Below are 19,987 nucleotides of genomic sequence, written 5' to 3' on the forward strand. Positions count from 1 at the left end.
ACAATGTAGAAATGGATATATGATTCTAGATTTTGACCGCAGATACATTTTAACATGTCAGTGTAAAGAATAATGATGACTTGCAAATCTTCTTGGATTACAGTTTTCATTAGTTGCTATGGGTTATAGGTTTTTGCACATTATTCTTTGTCTTAGGCTCCATGCACACTGAAGCTCAAAAAAGCTATTTCTGGACGCCAGATTGCTGGCAGAAAACGCTGGTTGAAAAACCTGCTTTTAACAGCGTTTTATACTAGCGTTAATGAGCGTTTTACAGCGTTAGCGTTAATGGGCGTTTTTTATAAAAATACACAGAGGACACTCCAAAAATCCCACAATGCATTGAAAAATAGAATGCCGAACACTAATGAACGAGCGTTAATGAGCGTTAATGAGCGTTTGTCGTTTTTTGCCGCTGAAAAACGGCACTTTGAACGCGAATTTCTGGCGTTCAGAAAAAAGCCCATAAACTCCACTGCTCATTAAAGCTGAAAAACGTCCATGTGTGCATGGACACATAGGCTAACATAGAGTGGAGTTTATGGGCTTTTACAAAAAACGCCCAAACTCCAATAAACTGCAGTTTATCAGCTTCAGTGTGCATGGAGCCTTATTATTAATGTATATTTGCTATAAATTTAACAAGCCCACTCCCCCAAACTTACCATAGAAGTGTAGATAAGGCAAAGAAAAAAAACATTTGCTGCAAGGAGCCCACTGATCTTTTCAAGCCTGCAAGATGCAATCTTTGTACACCAAGGCAAATCCTTAAAAGCAGGGGCGTAACTATAGGGGGTGCAGCAGTCGCGACCGCAACCGGGCCCTGTGATGCAGGGGGCCCATGCAGCCCCCTCTACATATGGCCGGCAGCAGCATAGGCAGCTAGGAGTACCAGTGCACCATGCACACGGGTGGCTGGAGGTGGAGGGTGACTAGCAGAGCTCCATGCTTGACTATCGCACTGGCTGCTCTTTAGTTGTGCATCCCCCGCATGACCTGTGTCCTCGGCCGGCTCCTCAGAATACCCCTCTCCTGCTCCATGCATTGCCGCTGAGTCCGATGTCTGTTCTCCCCAGCCAGAGTCCCGCCCCCCCCTGAGTCCGGCCCACACTGCACTGCATACTTCTCCTGGGTAAACAAACTTTAAACACACAGATGCAGTGCAGCCCTATGAGAGCCGGCTCCCGGAGGACACTGCAGGCTTGTCTTCCAGTCCCACTCCTCCCCCGTCATACACAGATGATGAAAGGTCTTTCTGGGAGATATGCTGATCGCCCGTCCAGCACACTGGATGGAGCCCTGGCCAACATGGATGAGTGTGCGGCCTGGTCATGGTGAGTTAGAGGACCCCATCCTCACACACCATTACATACCCCCCTCCATCTCCCCCTGGGGACAGGGACCCCTTCTCACGTGGGGACAGGGACCCCCACCTCCCCTGGGGACAGGGACCACTTCTCACCTGGGGGCAGTAACTTCATCTGCCCTGGAGAAAAGGACTTCATCTCTTCTGGGGACGGGGGCACCTAAAAAAAAAAAAAATATAAAAAACTACTGATACCAGTGGTGGAACTACAGGGCTCACAAAGGTCATACCTGTGACCACGCCCTGGAGTTCCACCACCGGACTCGGAGGGAAGGGCCCTGGCTGGGGTTCAGGGGGGCCCTTAATGGTTTCTTGCATCGGGGCCCTGAAGGTTCTAGTTACGCCACTGCTTAAAAGCAATGCAGTGCATTAGCAAGCTATTTAGAGGTGCTCTACATTGCATTGCTGGGGTCTAGCTTAGCACTGCCACTTCTGAAAGTAGGAGATATTGAAGGCAGTTGTCTGGGTTTTCAAGGGCAATTGAATTGTTCCTGGTAGTGCCTTCATTTTATTTATAAAGTTTATTCAAAGGGAACAATTATAAGCATTGTAAGTGTCAGAAGCACTCATCTCACAGGTTGGTTTCCCAGCTTGTTGCAAAATGTATGTGCAGAACCTTTCCTTTTCATGTGTCACTTAGGTCTATCAAGTGAGTTGTGTAATAAATGAACCTCTAAAACCTGGGTCACTGATTAAACAGTACAGCCAGTCCTGCTGTGCCAGACCCAGGCCCCATCAGAGGGGCCCAGCCAGCTGTATTGTATATTTATGGATAAATGTGTAAAATAGACCACCAAAGTCCACCGCCCCTACTAGGCTTACCAGGGCTGAAATGTAATTTCCCTGGGCCCGTCAGTCTAACAGGGGGATCCAAGAGGAGGGACCAGAGGAGGGACGTTTTTTCATTTTCAGCACACGGGTCGATAAATCCAGTGCCGCAGGTCCTGATGCTCAAGGCCAGCTGCTCACAACCTCTCCTTTGTAGAGTCATTTTAGATAGCTCTGCTTCCTTAGTGCTGAGGGCTGGGGTGGGCGAAGATGTAGCTGGCAGTGAATGAGAGGTGACTGAGGGTGCAGCTCCGGGATCTCATTGGTGGGTGCAAAAGCTGCCTTGAGCCCTTCCATCTACTCTCTGGAAGGTACAGTCCTCAGAAAACAGTAGAGCCAGTCCAGGACGCATAACAGCACCAAACAGTCATGTGACAGACAGTCATAGAGAACCTACTATACCAGTGATGGTGAACCTTGTCACCCCAGATGTTTTGGAACTACATTTCACATGATGCTCTTGCACTCTGCAGTGTAGTTGAGCATCATGGGAAATGTAGTTCCAAAACATTTGGGGTGCCAAGGTTCGCCATCACTGTACTATACTGTGATTATCATGATGACAATGATGATGATCAAGTACAGTGAGATTCTAGTTTACACTTGTGGTTAAGGAGCAGTACAAACATGTGGCTGAGCTGCACTTATACCGCCTCCCAACCATTCCCCTTTAGAGCTTTGCTATGAGATCCACTCATCTGTTTTATTTCCTGATCGGAACCTCCATGCAGCTTAATGGGCAGACTGATGTAACTGGACTTGTGTCTATGTACACCTGCCTACCTCTGAGTTCCTTCTGGTCCTATCAGGTAGGCCGTATGGGGCCCAATGATTTCTAACAGCAGCCCTGACTATAACCTAGCACTATAAACGATGGACAGAAATCTCCCAAACTGTGATTCTTATGCCGCGTACACACGGGCGGACTGTATGGCGTACTTAGTCCGTCGAAACACATTTCAGCGGACAGTCCGCTCGTGTGTGGGCTTCAGCGGACTTTTTCAGCGTGCAGTCTGGCGGACTAAGAATTTCGGATTTTTCGAAATTCTGTCCATCGTACTTTGGTTTCAGCGGACAATCCGCTCGTCAGTATGCTAGTTCGACGGACTAAGAATGGCGCATGTCCAGAAAGGATTTACACGGCGGAAGGGTGCTTTGCTGTGTATTGGACTTCCTATTTCTAGTCCCGTCGTACGTGCTGTACACGTCATCGCGCAAGCTTTCGACGGACTGTTTGTGCATCCATGTGTGGTCAAGTCCGTTCAGTCGAAAGTACGACGGACTGTCCGTCGGATTGTATGACGAACTAAGTACGCCATACAGTCCGCCCGTGTGTACGCGGCATTAGGCAAACCTATCCCTGTCTATGGCTAGCCTAAAAAAATTCAGAGACTATTTAAAGAGTCTCTAGAAAAGGTCTACATGCACCAAGGACTTATAGGTGTACAGAATAATAACTCTTTTACGTCTAAATTGTTGGGTAAATAGCTAACAAATCTCTGCTGTCCAATGTATCAACATTTTGAGTTGTTTCTCTAACAATGTACACAAAAAGAGGTACTTAAATGCTTGGGGTAGGTTGACCTTTTACAGAGATTTGGACTTGAGCCCAGTGGATGCTGAAAGTCTGGTGACCATTAATTGGTTGGTGTGCTTTCCACATACCTATTATACTATCAGGAACTATTTAATCATGCATTTTTAAGGAAACTTGTCATGAGAGAAACAAGGCTGCCATATAAGAAAATGCTAATTGCCTGGCTGTCATCATAACCCCCATGCCTCTATACCTTGAGTTAGTAACTTGGAGAAAGCATACAAATAAGGCTTTATTCACACAGGGCATACTATACTGTATGCCCGTGCAATGCCATGTTTACCCACACATGGTGCACAAGTGTTTCATGCATTCCCATGCAGTTAGTCCCATTGATGTAAATTGGAACACAGGGGCTGCATGGACATAGTGCTGTGTCCCAATATGACATCTATGTGGTGTGATATGGGGTGATTATTGGCTCTCATGGTAGATGTGCTTTTAGTGGGCTTGCATCAGTCCAGATTACAGTTTAAGGGTTGTCAGCCTGCTTTTATTAAAAAAAAATAAAGTTATATACAAAGTTGCTAATGCAGAGGTTTTAACTTCACAAATCAAATGAAAAATGTAGATCCGCCTGGCTTCCTTGTTAGCATCACCACTGCTCTTTTTGGTCTCCTAGACCGCAGGTTGTCACAGTGGGTGCCGGCAGGTGCATGTCAAATTCACACAGAGTGAGTTCAGGGACATGCAGCAATATGAACCAGTACCCAGACGGATGTGTCTGTGCAGCTGCTGTGTTCCAATAGACATCAATAGGACTCTCTACATAGGGGAATGCACAGAACACTTGTGCATCCCCATGTGGTTAAACACAGCGCTGCATGAACGTACCATATATTACGCCCTGTGTGAATGAGGCTTAAGGACCTCTGACTTATCTCTGACCTTGTGATCTTCATATTTGTTCTGGGTTCATGTCTCAAAGTTATTAGCACCCAGCTAATACATGAGTCTCAGTGATGGCTTCCTCTTTAGCACCTCCGGAGGGGCTTCAGAGAATATGTCCAGGCCTCTCTTGCTAATATAGAGGCTGCCTGCCACAAACACAGTTCCAAGCACATCAACATTACAGGCTCAATCTGTTTTTGTGTATATCTTTTTGTGGATTTATTCTGCAGAAACACGAATAGGAGGGGATTTAAGGGTTCAGGATACTCAATCAACGGGAAACAGCTTTTATGGAAGGTAATAGGGAAGGGCCAGTAATTCTAGGTATCTGTAAGACCCAGTCCACCCAGTAACCTATGACACTCAATTCCCTCTAGCACTTGCACACTTGAGAGTCCAACACCAAGTCTTATTCACAATGTCCTATGATAGCTGCCTGCCACCCAGTTTTCACACCACACTCTTCAGTGTGAAAGACAAAATGTCCTTCTCCAGAACAAACTCCAAGGTTATGCCCTCCAGGAAAATTCCTTTTAGCATATCTTCTCCTGGCCCTCAGCCCAGCACCTGCTAAGGTCCACGCAGCACCTCCAGTACACAGACTGCATCCTAGATGCAGGAGCCACAGGACCAGAACACTCTGAACAGGTCTCTCAAACATTTATCACCTCTCCAGGTACCTTCTGGGCACCCGCTCCCCAGGAATTGGCTGGGCTCTGATAAATATTCATAAATCAGTAGTTGGTCCTCTAATTCTTTGTTCTGAAATCTTTTTCCAGAGGCAGACAAGAACAATCTATGTGTTCTATTTTCAGCATTGCTGGAATCTGGGTTCTACTCCCATGTGGTGGCAGCCCTCTGTTTGGACTCTTTTGACAGCTATATATTTTATGGACATTTAATATGTCTATTGGGTTACAATAGAACTACAAGTGTTTTGTGTCTTTTACTTGTATTTGTCAGGGACAATCAAGCACTGGCCTTGGTAAAAAAAAAAAAAAAAACAGATCACCATTCCACTTAGTACAGTGAAGCCAAAAAACTAAATTTAGCATGACCAGGGTGGGGCTCTTGACTCCGTATTTCTTTCATATGTTTTCTTTAAGACAGGCACATACATTGACCACTCCCACTGATGTTTTTTTATTGATCATTGCAGAGGAAGTTGTTGAAGGAAAAAATGCAATACTTATTGGAATGAGTCAATGGAACTCAAATGACTTGGTGGAACAAATTGAAACCATTGGAAAGCTAGAAGAGAGTCCAGGTAAGAATTACTACTAAATACAATATTTAAAGCCCGCATTACATCTGCTTAATTGTTAATTTGATATGATTTGAAGAGATTATGGGGCTGCATAGTGATGGTGGAACTAGCACACTGTGGATGCACTTTAAGTTAAATTTGCACAAAAACACACCTTCTTGATGATTGTCTGAAGGTGGATATCACTGCGATCCATTTGTGGATATTCCATCTGTGTACTATTTGGGATCAATTCCTGGACACTTCAGTATATGAACTCTTGTGCACTTCCTTATTTATATGTGGACACCACTAGATAATATATGATTTATATGTGGATATTACTATATGGTATATGAATTGTTTTCAATAATTTTACTGTATGATATAATATTTTTGCTTCATATATATACTTTTTATGCACTGTGACACTTTAATATCATTTTATACTAATTGGTAGAGAGCTGCACTATTTTGTATGTTAGGCTGTTCATATTGCAAGTGAATTTTCACTTTTCGAAGAAACTTTCCCTACATTAGTTAGTTTTGTTAGAATTCACTTTATAAAGAATACCCAATCACCTGCAAGGAAACTATTTTTGCAAGTGCAATTAGTAAATCAATGTCAATGTAATTTTACATTTATATAGTAAATAAACTTTCTTTGGACAACTTATCAAGAATGTATGAGGCATCTCTTCTGATTTATAGGTGAGTGGATATGAAAATGTGGATTACGGTATCACCCCATTTTCCAAGTACTGTAAACAGTAAATTTTACAGGTTTTTTTCTTTTTCTTGGGTTGGTCCATGGACCTAGCTCTGTATCTAATGCATCTTTGAAGGTAATACAATATCTTTCATGTGATAGAGACTCAGTGCTGGTAGTCTTGGTGCAGACCTCCCAGCAAAGAGAGAAATTCCCTGCCCTAAGGTAAACCTCACACAAATTTTCCCTGTAACGAAACACCTCACACCTTCCCTGAAATCTTGACAATAACACTAAACCTCTCTGTAACACTGACCTTAATGCCGTGTACACACGACTGGACTTTTCGATGGATTTTCGATGGACTTCTGTCGAATTGGACTTGTCTACACACAATCACACCAAAGGCCAACGGATTAGACCGTGATGCCGTCGCGTAGCGTCGGTTTTCATCTGTCGGACTAGCATACAGATGAACGGATTTTTCGACCGGACTTGAGTCCATTGGAAAGATTTGAAACATGTTCTAAATCTAAAGTTCGTCTGATTTTCCGACAGCAAAGGTCTGATGAAGCCCACACACGGTCCAATTGTCCGGCCGTGTGTACATGGCATTACACTCGGCTTTCCTGTAATTCCAACCCTCAAACTTACCTGTTTATATTCCTAATTTTAACACTAACTCTAGTTGTAAGACAAACTCTCACAAAGAACCTCACAATTATCTTCCTTGGAATCATAACTCTAACAATAACCCTCCATGTACCCCAACTTTAACATAAACCCTCACACTTACTGTACTTGCAGCCCTGACATTAACCCTCCCTGTAATCCTATCTTTTGCTAAACCCCTCACATTCACCCTCTTTGTAACTCTAATGCCGCGTACACACGTAGCCGACTATCCGGCGGACTTCCCGCCGGACTGTCTGCTGGACTTTCCGAACGGGCTACTTGCCCACACACGGCACTTTTTCAGCGGACTAATACGGCGTACTAAGTCCACCGGACTATCCGCCGTACTTTTGAAATGAACGGACTCGCCCACACACGCAGAGGAAAGTCCGCTCATTTTGAGCGCGTCTCCAGGTAGCCGGGACCAGCGAAGGAGGCGTCGCTGGCCTCGTCACCTGGTATGGACTTAAAGGGGAAGCCCTGCGCCGAAAAATCGGCCTGGGCCCCCCCCCTAGGTCCACATTAGACCCTTATCCGAGCACGCTACCCGGACGGCCAGGAAAGGGAGTGGGGATGAGCGAGCGGCCCCCCACCTCCTGAGCCATACCAGGCCTCGTGCCCTCAACATGGGGGGGTGCCAAAGCACCTTGTCCCCATGTTGATGAGGACAAGGGCCTCTTCCCGACAACCCTGGCCGTTGGTTGTCGGGGTCTGCGGGCGGGGGGCTTATTGGAATCCGGGAGCCCCCTTTAATAAGGGGGCCCCCCGATACCGGCCCCCCACCCTATGTGAATGAGTATGGGGTACAATGTACCCCTACCCATTCACCTGTGGAAAAAAGTAAAAATAAAACACAACACACAAGGGTTAAAATAGTTTATTGCACAGCTCCGGGGGTCTTCCGCCTTTTGGGGGTCTTCTTGCCAGTCTCATCTGCTATCTTCTACTAGCTCTTTTGCTAGCGGAGGAGCCCGGCTTTATTCTTTGCCGCCGCCACCCTCTTCTTCCGACTTCGGGGGTCTTGTCCCCCTCTTCGGGGGTCCTGTCCCCTCTTTGGTTCTTCTTGCCGGGCCACCGCACCTTCTTCTAGCTCTTTTACAGGCGGTGGCCCGGTCTTCTGTCGCCGCTGACGCTGTCGCCATCTTCTGTTCTTCTCTTCTCTTCAGATGTTGCCTTGTCGCATCCTCCACTCACAATGGCAGGGACGCTGCACGCGGCGACTTATATAGGGACATCACCGGATGATGTCCCCGCCTATTATGATGTCCCAGAGGATGCTGGGACTGTGACATCATAATAGGCGGGGACATCATCCGGTGTAGGGATTCCCCTTTAAGTCCATACCAGGTGGTGGGGCCAGCGACGCCTCCGTTGCTGGCCCTGGCTACCTGGAGACGCGCTCAAAATGAGTGGACTTTTCTCCAGGCGGGAAAAGTCTGCTCATTTCAAAAGTACGACGGACTGGCACACACGGCCGTATTGTCTGCCGAAATGCGAGTCCGGTGGTAAGATTGGAGTGCAAATCTACTTTCTAAGTCCACCGTACTTTTGGGTAAAAAAAGTCAGCCGGAGGCTACACACGGGCGGATTGTTCGGCGGACTTGAGTTTGCCGGACTTTTCCACCAGATTGTTTGATCGTGTGTACGCGGCATTACTATCACAGTAAACCTACTGCAATTTTAACTAACTCTACCTGTCACAACAGTGACTGAGCTCAATGTTGTGTGACAGAGGGAGAGAGCACTATGTGTGGGTTTTCAATGTGGCAGAGCACTCATTTCTGCAGTCCTGGGGACACACACCCAACATACACTATATTACCAAAAGTATCAGGTGCCTGCTTGTACACGCCTATTAACTTTAATGGCATCCCAGTCTTAGTCCGCAGGGTTCAGTATTGCATTGGCCCACTTTTTTCAGCTATAACAGCTTAAACTCTTCTTGGAAGGCTGTCCACAAGGTTTAGGAGTGTGTCTATGGGAATGTTTGAGCATTCTTCCAGAAGTGCATTTGTGAGGTCAGGCACTGATGTGGATGAGAAGACCTGGTTCGCAGTCTCCGCTCTAATTCATCCAAAAGGTGTTTTGTCAGGTTAAGGTCAGGACTCGGGACTGTGCAGGGCAGTCAGGTTCCTGCACCCCAAACTCGCTCATCCATGTCTTTATGGACCTTGCTTTGTGCACTGATCCAAATCATTTGGTGGAGTGGGCATTATGGTGTGGGATTGTTTTTCAGGAGTTGGGCTTGGGCCTTCCAGTGAAGGGAACTCTTAAGGCATCAGCATACCAAGACATTTTGGACAATTAATGCTCCCAACTTTGTGGGAACAGTTTAGGGATGGCCCTTTCCTGTTCCAACATGACCCAGTGCAAAAAGCAAGGTCCATAAAGACATGGATGGGTGAGTTTGGGGTGGAGGAATTTGACTGGCCTGCAGAGAGTCCTGACCTCAACCTGATATAATACCATTGGGATGAATTTGAGTGGAAACTCCTAAACCTCATGGACAGCCTTCCCAGAATAATTGAAGCTGTTATAGCTGCGAGGGGTGGGCCAACTCAATATTGAACCCTAGGGACTAAGACTAGGGTGCCATTAAAGCTCATATGCTTGTAAAGGCAGGCCTCCCAATACTTTTGGTAATATAGTGTATGTTGCATTTTGGTATCTAGGCAGATTGGTGTAGGTTGCTTACACTAAGTGTTGTATGACATACTTGGGAGAGGCTGCATAGGTATGATATCTAAAAGAAGCAATTATTTTATTTTTTTAAACTGTGCAATGATTTCAATCTATTGGGGATGCCTAAGTGCATGGGAACTTTAATTGGAAGAGTAAACTTAACCTTAAATCCCTTGTTTACATATTTTCCTCACCTGTGCCAGGATCCTCTGCACTGAAGATCTACCCTCACTGTTTTGAATTATATCAGCAGCAAACAAAATCCTTAACATTACTAGTGTCTTATAACTCAACCTTATTATACTCAGACATATAACAGAATAATATAAATTAAAAAATAAGTGAATGAATGACTAGTTTATAGATAAATAATAATGCAAAAAAGTCCCAGTAGATTTATTTTCCATGTACTAGTGCTTGCAATGAATCACCAATAATCCTCTTTTCCACATCAGTGGGATAAATCACAGTTCACCACTCCTCCACCTTCAACACCAAATGCTTAACTCTGGAATATACCGGCTTTTCGGTCAGGTCAAAAAAGCACCTTATCCTTTAAATCGGGAAACATTATTATGCCAAGTGTCTCCAACTTCTCTCTGAGCTTCACCACTTCATGCACCAGATCTCCAGCTCTCCCACACACCTCTCCAGTAATGTAAGCTTAAGAATATAAGAATAGCTCTCACTGCGCAATATGCATTAAAAACAGCCCAAATTTATTAAAATCAGAAGGTAAACAATTTATAAACATAGTGTACTGTAACCCAATGCACACAGATATATAGCTCCTTTAATACCAGTGTTGCCCTCTTAAGGAATGCATTAGCATCAGATACATGTAATATTGAGCCTCACTTCTGGTCACGCTCTGACGTGATGATGTAAATGGCCACGCCACTGATGCGTTTCGTCACACCACTCTGACATTGTTAGTGGTGTGTGCTGAGGGTATTATTTGTTAACATTAGCTTAAAGTGGAGGGATGATTGCAAAGAGATTTATGATTACCAGTTATAATTGGATCACAGTTTTTACTGCCACAGTGAAAAGTGACCATCTCTGACCACTTGTTAGATGTCTCGTTGGGTACTACAGGATGCCAGTATTTAAAGCATAACTTATGTGCGCAACAGAACCCCATTTAAAAAAAATTAAGATTTGAATTGGGACTTCACCCAATCCTATTCTTTGTTTTTTGCATAGAGTGAGGAGGGTTTTGAAACTCTCTGACATCACAATCAAATATGTGTAACACAAATACTGTGCATGCGTATGTTAGGTGGTGTTCAGGAGTGCTATTCTGTGTATAAAACTGCAAATTTATAATTTTTACAGCTCTAAGCATTCTGCAGATCAGGGGTGTTGTCTTCCCACAACAGTGCAGAAGATACTGTGTAACAAAAAAGCAAATATGAAAACTGATATACTTTATTCTGTTTCTAAAGCCCTGTTGGAGAGATAATGCCTCAAATTCTTTCCCAGTAACTATACAAAAGGGAACTCTGCTATACACAAAATGTTCTTAAAACCTTACTAAACCTTTAACACTTTACTCCAAAAATTTTTTTTATATACTGGAGTCTCTCTACTTTAAGCTAATTTCTCCAGATTTCTCTAAATGTTTAAATGAATGGACTGGGTCAACGGAGAAGGGTCTAAGGTTTTGTTTGGATTTAAAACAGATTGCACAAACCTCCTCCCTTGCGATCTTGCTGCACGAACAGTCATAATATATTCAACCTTATAATTAAAATAAATTTAAATGAATATGAATTTTATTTTTGTCCATTATCGGCACCGTTGACCCTATTTTTGGCTGATAATTTTCTGACAAATTATCTGCACCTTTTTTCTATCGGCAAAATGCCTATAACCCTATTTTCAGTAATCCCTAGTAATTTGATCACTTGCACTAGACCTATTCAGAATTGTGGCAGCTGATTTTTGGACATCCTGTAGTCTGTTTAGTGTGGAACTAGGTATCCCAGTAAGTAGAGCGTTATAAATAGTTAAGTTAGAAGAAAATTTATTGATCACCTTTCTGTCACAGTGTATGATGGCACAGGACATAGTTAAGCAATGTTTCTCAAGCAGAACAAAAGTGTTCTGACAACATTGTGTGCAAGTGCATCAAGGATTACTCCTAGATTTTCAAATTTAGATTGAAGCTCAAGTACAGTTCCGTAAACAGATTGAGTTAAAGGACTGGCTTTGCAAAGTTGATAGGGGTGCCAACAAGCACAACTTCAGTCTTGCACAATTTCGTTGGAGGAATGAGGTTATCCATGTCTTTATGTCAAAGAAACAGTTGAATAGGGAAGAAACAGCCAATTTAGAATCCAGTTTAATATGGTTGTACAATATAACTGAGTATTATCAGCATAGAAATGATGGTTTCAAGGTGAGAGAATAAAGTTGGCCATAGAAATGTGGCTGGTTCAGCAGAGACCGGCTACACGATTAATGCATGGCCATCCCTCTTCAACAGAAGTTGATCGTTAAATGGACAAATTGGAAAACCTGCAGTGGAGAAAGTAGACTGCACCTGTCTACAAGCAAGCAGGTTAGGAAAGTCACAACAAATTCAGAACATCTAAACCATAGGTAGCCACTTCTTGCCTGGCCTATAGCAGATTGATGGCTGAGCGGTGGTTCTGTTATCCTGACTGGGCGTCATATGACATACAGCACAATAATATGCCGGAAGGTGCTGTGTGTCAGTCTGACACACTGCATCCGATTGTAGTAAGGAGACTGACAGAGGCTTCTTACCATATGATCAGCTGTGACCAATCACAGCTGATCATCGCGTGAACCAGGAAGTGCCAGTAAACGGCATTCCTTGGTTCACGCTGACGGGGAGAACTGATCGACGGCTCTCCCTGTCAGAGGGGGGATCTGTGCTGATAATCAGCACATTGATTATCAGCACAACCCCCATCAGATTTGCCCATCAGCTGCCAGTCAGTGCCCATAAGTTGACAATCTGTGCCCCATCAAAAACACCTCTGTGTCAATTAGCACCCACAACAGTACCAATCAGTGCCCATCACAGTGCCAATCGGTGCTCAGCAGTAACATCTGTCAGTACCTCATTATCAGTGCTGCCCATCAGTACCATCTATCAGTGCCCATCAGTGTTGCCTCTCAGTGCCCATCAGTGCCACCTATCGGTGCGCATCAGTGCTGCATATCAGTGGCGCCTATCAGTGCCTCCTCATCAGTGCCGTCTTATCAGCACCACCTCATCAGTGCCCATCAGTACCGCCTCCTCAGTGCTGTCAGTGAAGGAGAAAACAAAATATTATAACAGAAACTAATAAAACATATTTTTTTTTTTTTTTAAAGTTCAGTCTTTTTTAGCTTGTTTAGCAAAAAATAAAAACCCCAGAGGTGATAAAATACCACCAAAAGAAAGCTTTATTTGTGGGAAGAAAGTAATACAAATGTAGTTTGGGTACACTGTTGCATTACCACGCAATTGTTATTCAAAGTGTGACAGCACTATAAGATGAAAATTGTCCTGGGCAGGAAGGGGCGAAAGTGCCTGGTATTGAAATGGGTAGGCAACCTTTGGGAGGGTTGGACAACTTGGAAGGGTTCAAAGATCCCGGGGAGGGCACCCTTTAAAAAAAATAAAAATAAACTATCAAGCCACAAAAAAATGATGGCTTGAAGAACAGTGTATCACAGTAGTGTCCTTTGCTTCCCTTCACATCATCCCTCAAAGTAGTGTCCTCTGTCCCCCTTCAAATCACTCTCCACAGTAGTGTCCTTTGTCCCCCTTCACATGATTCCCCCGCAATAATGTACTCTGCCCCCCCCCCCAAGTTAGTGTCCTCTGCCCTCCTTCACACCACCCCCACAGCAGTGTCCTCTGACCCCCCATAGTAGTGTCCTCTGACCCCCACAGTATTGGCCCCTGCCCCCTTTCTACATCACCTCTCACAGTATTTCCGCTGCCCTTCTGCCCCTCCAGTGGTGTCCTCTGTCCCCTTTCACATTACCCCCCAAAGTAGTGTCCTCTTTCCCCCACACAGTAGAGACCTCTGCCCCCCTTTCACATCACCCCTGCCATAGTTTCCTCTACCCCCCCATTTGTAATGACTTCTGCCCCCTTTCACATCACCCTCCACAGTAGTGTTCTCTGCCCCCTCCCAAGGTAGTGCCCTCTGCCCACCACCCTCCCACAGTAGGTTTCTGTGCCCCCCAAAGCAGTGTCCTCTGCCCGCACACAGTAAGGACCCCTGCTCCCAAATAGCAGTGTCCTCTGCCCTTCTGCCCCCCCAGTGGTGTCCTCTGTCCCCTTTCACATCACCCCCCACAGTAGTGTGCACTTTCCCCCAAACAGTAGGGACGTCTGGCCCCTTTCACATCACCCCCCACAGTAGTGTCCTCTGCCCCATCCCACGGAAGTGCCCTGTGTCCACCCCCCCCATAGTAGGGTCCTGTGCCCCCCCAAAGCAGTGTCCACTGCCCCCACACAGTAATGACCTCTACTTCCCAATAGCAGTGTCCTCTGCTCCCCTTCCCATAACCCCCCTTCCACAGTAGTGTCCTCTGCCCCCCACGATCGTGTCCTGTGCCCCTCACACATTGATGACCTCTGCCCCACATAGCAGTGTCCTCTGTCTCCCTTCTTATCACCCCCCCAACAGTAGCATGCCTCTGCCCCCCACAGAAATGTCCTGTGCCCCCCAAAGCTGCATCCTATGTCCTCCAAAGCAGTGTCCTGTGTGTGCCCTCTAGTCAGTTTTTCTGCCCCCCCCCCCCCATAGTAGTGTCCTCTTGCCACTAAATATCAACCCCCCTCCCCCCAAGTGAACAGAAGGCAGCATATTTCTGGACATAGGATGGGAGCTGGAGTTGCCATGGTTAACTTTTCATATTAAAATGCTGGTGATTTGTTGCTAGGACCGCCCTGTGTCCTAGCAATCAATAACCTGCCGGTTAACTTGAAAACTTGAAAGGTTAACTGGAGCAGCTCTCGCCCTCTGCCTTGAGCTTTGCTGCCTCCCGCTCTCTGCTCTGACATGAGGATGAGCGGGTACGTCAGGTAGGTCAACGGTTAGATTATGATTGATGAGTTTCCGACTCCCATTCTAAACTATGTGATTAAGTGATTTAGTAAGTAGTGAAGACATTGGATCACCATAACAGCCAGAGAGCTAAGATTTTCTAAAGGAGAATCAGCATTGGCAGCCTTCATACTTCTTCAGTGAAGGTTTCATTTAAATGCAGAAACACACATTTGATTTTTATCACTCAAACTACCAAAATCACGAGAAATTAATGGCTAAGACTAGTGATAGATCACTGCACAGATGGAAGACATCAATCCCTACAATGTGAGCTACTCTAGTAGCAATGTAGTACAAACAAATTGCACATGATCATGCAATGCTTAACTCATGAACAGTTCATTTCTACTGCATGCTACGGTTGCAACTAATATAAAAGGCAGGCATCTGTTTAGTGAATGCTTGTTACTGTCACTTATTAAAGCTTATAGTGTTACTAAACCCACAACAGTAACATCAGTCTGTATATGCAGTAAAGCGTGATTGTTATACTCATTGTGGAACCTAAAGGGTTAATTCTCTTCATTGTGTAAAAAGGCTGTTTGATCCTGTCTTCTCTGATCCCCCCTTCTTCCACTGTCCCCAATCCATCTTTTGATAGTATAGTGCAGGGATCTCCAAACTACGGCCCTCCAACTGTTGCGGAACCACACGTCCCATGAGGCATTGTAAAACTCTGACATTCACAGACAGGACTAGGCATGATGGTAATTGCAGTTCCTGAACAACTGGAGGGCCATCGTTTGGAGACCCCTGGTATAGTGCCTTAAGGGCACTGTGTACATGCTCAGTTTGGTGTGTATTGCTAGAGAGTTTTTTTTTCTTGGCGAGTGCATGTGATCAGCACAAGGCCAATCAGCACTGTCCAGACAGAGGGCCTGGGATCCTGCAGCCTCATAGGACAGTCAGAGGAGAATGGAAACTCAAACTACACGTTTTAATCAGTGCTTGGCCAGACACTGATAGAAGCCATATGGCTGCTATGTACCGCTGGTGAGGAAAGGTATTTAGCAGTTTAAATTTACTAAAATAATTGCATTTCCATGTTTTGTGTACTGTGGGAGACCAGATATAATGAATGCAGGGTAATGGGTTTAGTAACACATTCAATTTTCAGGTACAAAAACGTCCATTTAAATATATTCCTCTAGAGCAGTGATTCTCAACTCCACTAACAGGCCATGTTTGCGAGATAACTGAAATACATCACATCACTAGTCTGCATCTCCCCAAGGTAATACATAAAATCTGGCCTGTTAGTGGGTCCTGAGGACAGGAGTTGTGAACCACTGCTATAGAACCACAAAGGACATAAGTCCACTTTGTATGCACCAAAGGCTTTTGCATTCCCAGTTATTATCATAAACAAACTGTGCTGCCCATAACCTATATGGAGTACCAAGTTGTGGGAGAGACCTAGCAGGCCCATCCACTACAGGCTGCCGGGTGGCAGAGACAAGACAGTCACCCTGCACAAGGGAGAGCAGCCATGGGCGTCCGCAGAACTTTTTCAGGGTGGGCATCATTTTAGGGTCACCCTTGCACCACCCCTTTTCGACAATGTCATTATCACATTATCATGGTCAGAGACTACTGACATAGTACAGTCCCTAGGATAAGTAATGGATAATAGCCGATAGGCCCTCTTACCAGAGCCAGCGAAACTACAGCAGTGATTCCTCCGGGCTGGACGATCGCTCACTCTGGGTTCCCCGAGGGCTATTCTGGTTTGTAGTGTAGTATGTCTGTACCCTGGCGGTGGCTCAGTCTTTCTCTCTCTGGTGGTGCTGGGCAGTGTGGCTCTCTCTCTGGCTTCCGCCCATCACACTCCTCTTTCTTTGTCCTGTAGCACTCTCTCCCTCAGGGGAAACCTATGACAGCCCGCAACTCGCCTTTCTCCTGTCACATCGCTGCCAAGTTCTCTGCTGGACTGAGCAGGGAAAAGAGCCCGCAGTCACACTACGCTGATGGGGGGGGGGGGGGGTTGACAGCACCTTGATGGTGTCACCTGACTGGTGGGTGGCATCCAGGTGAGGGCTGCCTGAACCCCCATAGCGATGCCACTGTGCTGAATTTAACAGATCCGATTCCCTGATTCTGGGGGGGGCACTTGACCCCCCTTACCCCTACCTGTGGATGCCTATGAGAGCAGCAGTGACTAGTCTTCATTAAGAGGCAAAGTTTCTTGCTCAATTACTGCACAGATCTGAAAGAAATACACAAAGCACACCAAGATACATTAAGACTATAAATGCCTCTTGTTTTTAGACAATATTTTCCTATCCCAAAGTTCAGCTTTCCAATTAGGGTTTCAAAAAATAATACAATTCTTTGCTACTGACAGATTTAACAATTTGTTGTCCATAACCTTATCTGCTTCACACTAAAACGATGTGCCATTCATGAGATGATGGGCAGCAAGTTGTTAAATTTCTCACAAACAGATTTAATAGCTTGTATAGCCCTAGGGTAGTCCTTAATGATTTTAGTAGAGTAATTGAGCTACAATGTACATAAAAAGGCCTGTGAGTTTCTGTACCCAAGGACATCACAACCTACTTTCCGAGTTCTGATAATCAAGTTCAGCCAGCTACAACATATCCAATCAGGCTTTGTTCTTTATATTTTTAATTACAAATTTGTTTTCTCTACTAAATTCTGACTAAACTATATTTACTTTAAACACTTTTTGACATAATCATGAGGTGATTAACAAGGCTTCTTTGTATGGATCCTAAAATACATCGTGCTTAGTGAAGGACACAACTTAGGATAACGTCAACAAGGGAACGCGAAAAAATTTAATTTCTAAGGACAGCTAAAAAATTGCATACTGTGATGATTATATATTGATTTAAAGTGAGATGCAAAACAGGAAAGTAATTTGAAGTGAATACACTGTGGCAGTGCCAGGAAGAGGTCATCCAGTGCCCAGGGCAAAGATGGCAAATTGTGACCCCTCCTTCATTGGTTGGAGTAGGGGCTAATAGCTGTGTGTGCAATGCTGACACAAAACATATGTAATGGCAGGGACAGTCGCTAAAATGGTTGCCAACGGTTGGTGCCGATGGCTGTGGCCCACCACAACGAACTGAAGAGTTTAATAGAGCTTCACATTCTGTCCCACAGTAAAATATGGTGCTGACAATGGCAAGGGAAAAAATGTCCCAGCATCCGTTGTGTCAGTGGTGTCACTGGAATGAAAAAATGCCCCCATGATAGTGGCGTCACTGGAAGAAATAAAATGTCCCTGTGTTGGCAGTGTCACTGGAATCAAATGTGCTGCTGTGTCACTGGTGGTAGGGATAAATGCTGCTTGCTGTCAGCTCAAAGAGGTCTAATTTGGCATCTGTGTTACTGGGATAAAGGAGGGGAGTTGGATGGTTGGTGGTGGGGGGACTTTGTGGGTGCATTTAATTAAACAAGCCTGTTCCTAGACAGTCTGCCTCCATTAGCCATGTCTGCTGATCAAACCTGCAGCCTAGAAAGCCTTCCTGTAGGATTGACCCCATGCTGTCTGCCACTGGGAAAGAGTGCTTACTAGACATGTGCAGAGTAAAATATTTCGTTTCGGAATTTCGTTTTCGTCTGAAAACTTAATTTATTTAGTTACTTCCGAAATTCGTTTTTATTTATTTTGTTTTTCGTTCAAAAATTGCATTCGTCCGAAAATCCACATGAATCACGGTCGAATCTGTCTTTGAAGGCTTATGGTGTCTGTCGAAATGTATAAAGAAGATTCGACGGAGCTAGTATATAGCATACTTTAGAACCCTATTAAAGTCTATGGGACTCCAATGTTCAAAATCTAAAGTGCTCATTTTAAAGGCTAATTTGCAAGTTACTGTCCTAAAAAGTGTTTGGGGACCTGGGTCCTGCCCCAGGGGACATGGATCAATGCAAAAAAAAGTTTTAAAAACGGCCGTTTTTTCGGGAGCAGTGATTTTAATAATGATTAAAGTGAAACAATAAAAGTGTAATATTCCTTTAAATTTCGTAGGGAGGGGTTGTCTATAGTATGCCTGTGAAGGGGCGCATGTTTCCCGTGCTTAGAACTGTCCCTGCACAAAGTGTCATTTATGCAGGAAAAAAAGTCCTTTAAAATCACTCGCAGCTATTATGAATTGTCGGCTCCCGTAATACAGAGAACACTCATTGAAAGTCATTGATAAAAAAAAAAAAAAATAAATAAAAAAAAAAGCGTGGGGGTCGCCCAAATTCAATTACCAGGCCCTTCAGGTCTGGTATGGATATTAAGGGGAACCCTGCCTCAAATTTAAGAAAAAATTTGACGTGGGGTTCCCCCTAAATATCCATAACCAGACCCTTCAGGTCTGGTATGGATATTAAGGGGAACCCCGCGTCAAATTTAAAAAAAAATTGACGTGGGGTTCCCCCTAAAAATCCATACCAGACCCTTTATCCGAGCACGCAACCTGGCAGGCCGCAGGAAAAGAGGGGGGGACGAGAGAGCGGCCCCCCTCCCTCCTGAACCGTACCAGGCCACATGCCCTCAACATTGGGAGGATGCTTTGGGGGTCTGTGACCCCTCAAAGCACCTTGTCCCCATGTTGATGAGGACAAGGGCCTCATCCCCACAACCCTGGCCGGTGGTTGTGGAGGTCTGCGGGCGGGGGGCTTATCAGAATCTGGAAGCCCCCTTTAACAAGGGGACCCCCAGATCCCGGCCCCCCCCTGTTTGAAATGGTAAGTACCCCTACCATTTCACAAAGAAAGTGTAAAAAATGGTTAAATAAAACAAACACACTTTTGAAAAATTCCTTTATTAAAAATAAAAAAATAAAAAAAAGATTCCAGCGGCGGTAATCCACTCTTGCTATCCAGCAACGGACGATCATCTCTCCAGCGATGTCTCATCTCATCCAGCGCAGCGATCCATCCTTCTTCT

At 44.9% G+C, this 19,987-nt stretch overlaps 1 protein-coding gene across 1 annotated transcript in view; it reads left to right on the top strand.

Annotated features, from left to right (window-relative positions):
* PITPNM3 (PITPNM family member 3) overlaps window positions 1-19,987 on the top strand; it is a 904,027-nt gene that overhangs the window by 397,521 nt on the left and 486,519 nt on the right. Inside the window, exon 3 of the mRNA XM_077480456.1 lies at window positions 5,842-5,949. Coding sequence (XP_077336582.1) covers window positions 5,842-5,949 — 108 coding nt within the window. The remainder of the gene's footprint in view (window positions 1-5,841; window positions 5,950-19,987) is intronic.

The sequence above is a fragment of the Lithobates pipiens genome, unplaced genomic scaffold (assembly GCF_037356315.1).
Source record: "Lithobates pipiens isolate NorthernLeopardFrog02 unplaced genomic scaffold, aLitPip1_a1.2 Scaffold_16, whole genome shotgun sequence".
In the NCBI taxonomy this organism is placed as follows: domain Eukaryota; kingdom Metazoa; phylum Chordata; class Amphibia; order Anura; family Ranidae; genus Lithobates; species Lithobates pipiens.